Source organism: Helicoverpa zea, chromosome 16 (genome assembly GCF_022581195.2).
Source record: "Helicoverpa zea isolate HzStark_Cry1AcR chromosome 16, ilHelZeax1.1, whole genome shotgun sequence".
In the NCBI taxonomy this organism is placed as follows: Eukaryota; Metazoa; Arthropoda; class Insecta; order Lepidoptera; family Noctuidae; genus Helicoverpa; species Helicoverpa zea.
Genome location: NC_061467.1, coordinates 11,054,230 through 11,059,864, shown reverse-complemented (window position 1 = coordinate 11,059,864; position 5,635 = coordinate 11,054,230). Strand labels below are relative to the sequence as shown.

The 5,635-nt window shown below is 35.5% G+C and overlaps 1 protein-coding gene across 2 annotated transcripts; it reads left to right on the top strand.

Annotated features, from left to right (window-relative positions):
• The first annotated feature begins 1,500 nt into the window (after nt 1-1,500).
• On the top strand, nt 1,501-4,378 carry LOC124637576 (mRNA-decapping enzyme 1A). 2 transcript variants are annotated; one of them, XM_047174149.1, is made up of 2 exons: nt 1,501-2,628; nt 2,701-4,378. In XM_047174149.1, the coding sequence occupies exons 1-2, from the start codon at nt 1,615-1,617 to the stop codon at nt 2,896-2,898; spliced, it is 1,212 nt and encodes a 403-aa protein (XP_047030105.1). In that variant the 5' UTR covers nt 1,501-1,614; the 3' UTR covers nt 2,899-4,378. The 2 variants fall into 2 exon arrangements, with proteins under 2 accessions (XP_047030105.1, XP_047030106.1); XM_047174150.1 differs by having other exon boundaries at nt 1,502-2,628; nt 2,704-4,378.
• Nucleotides 4,379-5,635: the final 1,257 nt, after the last annotated feature.

Sequence of the window (5,635 nt, the reverse complement as noted above, 5' to 3'; positions counted from 1 at the left end):
CGATTTGACGTTGTTGACGTTTTCGTTTTGTAGTGTGGTGAGCCGGACCAGAGATGTACCGTTAGATGTCGATAAAAATAATATTTTATTAGAAATGTTCAGTTTTCGATGTAGTAAATGTCATGTTCACAAATTGGAGTACAGTTTATTGCAGTTATACTCCACAACTTCAGGCTGTCCTGTCCATTTCTAATTCGGACAATGAAAGTCAATATTGATGAAATACGTAAAAATGCAATTAAAGTGCAAGTGCCGAAAACCTCTGTGATTATTACTAACTTTACTAGTTGAGATTAAAAGAAAATACATGAATTTGAATCTAATCCATTTAAAAATAAAACCTACTTCTAAAAACATCGTAAACGGTGATAAAGTATACATTCCTCTAAACACCGACTTCTAGTTTTTACAAGTCAGTTCTATATTTTGTAAAGATTTTTCTATACATCCAATCACTTTATCGATATCGACATTTTATCTTAAGTTGACATCTCTATGATAAAGTACTTCGGCTTGGTACTTGGAATGTCGCATTCGATTTATCAATATCTTACTCAACTCAAACAAGTGCAAAACGACAGAGGTCAAACTTTTCTGTATTCAGAGATAAAATTACATCATTACGTTGAATAAAATAATGAAATTTAACTGATACAAAAAGTAATATAGCTGATACAAAAAGTAATAACTACACAATATAAATTCTTAAACAATATTGGCCACTGGAGTTTCCAGGGTCAGTTATTTCGTAGTTTCATTCGGTCTCAATTCACTATTGATGTCGTAGATTTATAATAGCTATGCATATTACTATAGTGTTTTGGAGTAAGCTAATCTGCTCATCGAAATTTACTTCGCTTGCCCTAAAGATTAGGTTTTCGTGCCTACCCTGTAGTACTTTGAGCTAAGCCTGAAGTCGGGTGGGATGTCCTGATGACGCTTCCTTCTTTTGAGATTGGGACTGCATTAGCAACTTGTTCTACCGTGTTTGAAGCTCCGATAAAAATCATATATATTAATTAATTAATAATAATTAAAGCAGATGTAGAACGAAACATTGTGGTCTAACCCTATATAATCTATATGAATGATATCACATCACAGATCAGATAATTAATAAGCCTCTATTATGAAACAGTAAATCATTCCTACAACTTAAATACCCAACTTAGTAACGAGAAAATAATTTCTACAAATGCCTATATTTGTAGAACTTACCTATTTTCTCATTGCTAATTTGAGATTCAAAATAACCGCCACAACATTTATTTTGCACCTCATTCCGAGTTTTGTTTGGAGATTTGTTCACTTTTTTTGTTGAAAACGTTCCGGCATACTCAGATTTTATCTTCTATTTGACTTGTTTTTCTTGTAAATAATACTGTTTTATTTATCACATTTTATAGTTTTAAACGTAAGTTTTAAAGGCTCTTTAATAAATATATGTAATCAACACAGCAATAAGTTTTTAGATTTATAAATAGATTTGGAGGTAGGTTGTAAGGGAACTGAGTGAATGTATGGAACGGTTCTAAAATGGCGAATTTATTCGTTCTTGTCATTTTGCTGTGATGCTTGCTCGCTGTGTAAAAACTTGTATTTTGTTGCTATAAAATGGCTGACACCGGACTACGTATGAATTTTGCTGCCCTAAAGAGGGCAGATCCATACGCCAGAGAAATAATCGACAGTGCTACCCACGTTGCGCTTTATACATTCGAAGAGAACGAATGGGAGAAAACTAACATCGAGGGTGCTTTGTTTGTGTACAGTAGAAATGGTGAACCGTACCATAGTTTAGTGATTATGAACAGATTGAGTACGAATAACCTAATCGAACCAGTGTCGAAAGGAATAGAATTGCAATTGAAGGAACCTTTTCTTTTGTATCGGAACGCCAAGTGTCGTATTTACGGCATATGGTTCTATGATAAAGACGAGTGCGTTAGAGTTGCGACAAAACTAAATTCTTTGATCAAAGAGTCGTTGAAGCAAGTACCTGGCGACAACATGCCACAGAATGCGGTATACAATGCGTCAACACCAAGTGCCCCCGTCGATATATTCAGCATGTTGAGCAAGGCCCAGGACGACTTCAACTCCAACAAGGGTCTCGTTGCTAGCAAATGTGATTCAACTCCGTCACGGGCACCGGACATGACGTCGCAGAGCGTGATGGATTTCTTCGCGAAAGCCGGGAGTGGTGCGGCAGCGCAGATGCCGGCGGTGTCCTCGCTGCCGTCGCCCGGGATCTTTGGGCCTCGTCCGACGGACGCGCGCGAGGTGCCGCAGCTGCTGCAGAGGCTTATGAGCAATCCTGCACATTCTGTTGAGCATATAGAGAAACAACAACGCTCTGTGACGCCACAAGAGGCCCAAAGCTCGAATGGCAATATGAATTTGGATTCAGCAATAAGACAAAACTGTGGGTTCCCATTGAAGTCGACTCCTATTGATAAACCAAGTCAGCAAAGGATATCTGGTATGAAGAAGGGCCCGTTGGATTCAAGTGACACTAATGGCATTATGCCATTGGAGAGTGAGTTGAATTTGATGCACATTTCTTCTCCAAAGCCAACATCTCCGCTGGCCACATACTTGAATCAATCGCAGGACATCAGCCACACGGTAAGCTCTTTTAATGGTAGCAAACTGGAAGATATTGGAATGTATCCTATGATTGAGACTGTGTCAACTCAGCAGAAGCCGGCGCTGATGCCCCCCACCATGTTCACGGCCAGCACGGGTGGAGATGTCCAGCCCTCGCCTGAGCCCCTCACTAGGAACCAGCTGCTCCAAGCTTTCAATTATCTACTGAAACATGACGCTGACTTTGTGAACAAATTGCATGAGGCTTATGTTAAATCCTTTTCAGAAAAGGCATTCTCTGTGTCATAAAATTCATTCTTTGATAAGTGGCTGCTATCAACAGTTGCACACATTAAAGTATAAAATGTACAGCCGTAATTTGAATATAAACAAACAGTATAAACTGAATCTTCTTTAAAATGTTGTGTAGACCCTCTAGTTTTGTAGTGACTCATTGTTTGGAGTATTTTTAAATAAGTTTTAAACCTTGACTGTAACTTGTACAGAGAATGAATTTTAGTGACTAAACTTCTTTTAATTTGGACAGAAGTCAAGAAGGTCCCTTAAGCCGCTACTTGTGATATTTATATTGGCTACAGCTTAAGGTTATATTCAAAATCCATTATATTTGAGCAATAAGTACCTTCAACTTAGTTCTAACCATGAGTTCTTTGCAATATTATTATATGTACAACATTTTTAAAGACAATACTATGACTACTTTGACAAATACGCTTTTCTAGGAGATATTTTTATTGACTTGATGTGCTACATTAAACTTCCATAATTTTAAAAGAAAAAAAAAGTTCTTTTAATATTATAAGGACTGCAAAAATTTGCTATATCTTTACAAGAACTATTGTAACTCATTACAGCGTAGGCATCAGATTTTTTAGGTTTTATTGTATGTTAAATGTTTTTATTTCATGTAAAATTTTGTCAGTAGCTAATAGTAAGATTTGTCCCTTTTGTTTTTTATATATCTAGTTTTTCAGTCAAATTTTAGTATGAGAATTGAATGTTATACAAAACAGAAGACTAATATACATTAGATACAGGGGAAATCAAATGATAATATTGGTTAAAAATGTTTTTCTTCAAAGATGTAAAATTTAGTCACTTGTTTAGGGAGAAAAAATAATTTCGTAAGTCATATTTCTCCTAAGAATCAACTTTCTAAGGATGGTGTGTTGTGCTAGGCACACTGAAAATAAATAAGTTCAATTGCCAGGAAGTCAGAACTTCCAAAGGGATCTACCATCTACTCCCTTTAAAAGTCACCATTTCTAATCTGAAATGGAATATGTACTTTGCCAAACTATAAAATCACCTTTCAAATACGCATGGTCGAATTAAATCGACGACCATTTTGTTTATTGTAAATCATAAAACATGAATAAATAAAACAAAAAAATGTTGATACTTTAGAAAACATCTTTAAAATTTAAAACCATCTCTGTGCTTGTACATCTAATGCTCTTTGACAATGTTATTTACCTGTAAGAAAATTATACATTTGGACAGATTTTAATGTTGTGTGGAGATATTTTTGTTTAGTCTCATTACAATAAGGGAGCATGATTTGACGAAAACTAATTTTGGCCTACATAACATTGATCCTGTACAAATATAAATTAGTTTGATTACAAAACTGTGTTAATTTTGAAATGCTCCCACAATCCTGTCTAACATTTTGTAAACACATAGGTCCGGCGATAATAGTTTTTGACAATTTTCAGTTAGAATGTTATCATAAAAATAGTCTCAAATTAAAGGGTTCATCAAATTACTTCCTTTATTTTATTTAATTACCTTTTTCATAAGATTGAAATAACATGTAGTAATTTGGATTACAGCTACCTCATAATCTATCATATCTTCTACAATGATTATCCACATAACTATTTATCTCAACAGTTTTACACATTTGTATAGGCCCCAGAATATTTTTTTCGTCTACGGAAATCAAGCAGTTGCCCACATGAGTGTTGCTAAGGCTTGACAACAATGTTATTTTCTGATTCCTATTCAAAACCTCAATTAGTATAATCTCGGTATCTGCACTATCTCAAATCTCAAAGGTGTGGTTGATGTCATTAATGTAAAAACTGAATCACTACGCATGTTCATACTTGTGTAAAGAATGACATCATACAAAACTGTACTAAGGAATAAGAATAGCTCAAGGAGTCTGAGAAAAGTACCTACACTTTAATTTCTCCACACTTCATTCGCTTTTTAATGTATTTTTTCAATCGTACTTGGCATACATTATACCTAAAAGTAGAAGCAGCTGGAATCCAACCCGCACCTTTTTTAACCGACTTCCCAAAAAGGAGGAGGTTCTCAATTCGGCCGGTGTTTTTTTTTTTTTTCTATGTATGTACATCGATTACTCAGAAGTTTATAGACCGATTTACATGATTCTTTTCTTGTTCGACGCGGAATAGCCGCCAGTTGGTCCCATAGTCATCAAGTCAGGATCTGATGATAGAAACCCTGAGAAATCGAGGGCAACCTTCGAAAGTTGTAGGCATACATAGGGTAAAAAGACACTCAGGTGTATGCCTGAAAGCGCTATTCAACAGTGAAGGTTTGGAGCTGACCTGATGATGGAGACCAGAGAGGGTCGAGGGAACTCGACAATTGAATATGTAAGCTACCTCGCGTTTGGTCTTATATTATTTGTATTGACGAGACCTTTGCAACAGTGAAGGTTTGGAGCTGACCTGATGATGAAGACCAGAGAAGGTCGAGGGAACTCGACAACTGAATATTATGTAAAATACCTCGTATTTAGGCTTATATTCTTTGTATTGATGAGAAATTTCCACTTATATGTATAGTGACAACTATTCGTATGACTGAAAAGCTGTAAATAAAAAACTTTTACAAAAAAATTAAACACTTCCAAAAACACTAAAAAGCAAAAAAAAACTAATTTTAGGTGCATCGGCCTAGAAGTCGGTGGCAAAATTAACTTAGTATCATCCATTAGACTAGTGTTAGACTAGTGTTTTTGGAAGTCGGTTTAATTTTTTTTGTA

Coding starts and splice junctions, on each gene's coding strand:
- LOC124637576 (XM_047174149.1), top strand. CDS start 1,615: ATGGCTGACACCGGACTACGTATGAATTTTGCTGCCCTAAAGAGGGCA. Junction 2,629..2,700: donor CGCAGGACATCAGCCACACG/GTAAGCTCTTTT, acceptor GTGTCAACTCAG/CAGAAGCCGGCGCTGATGCC.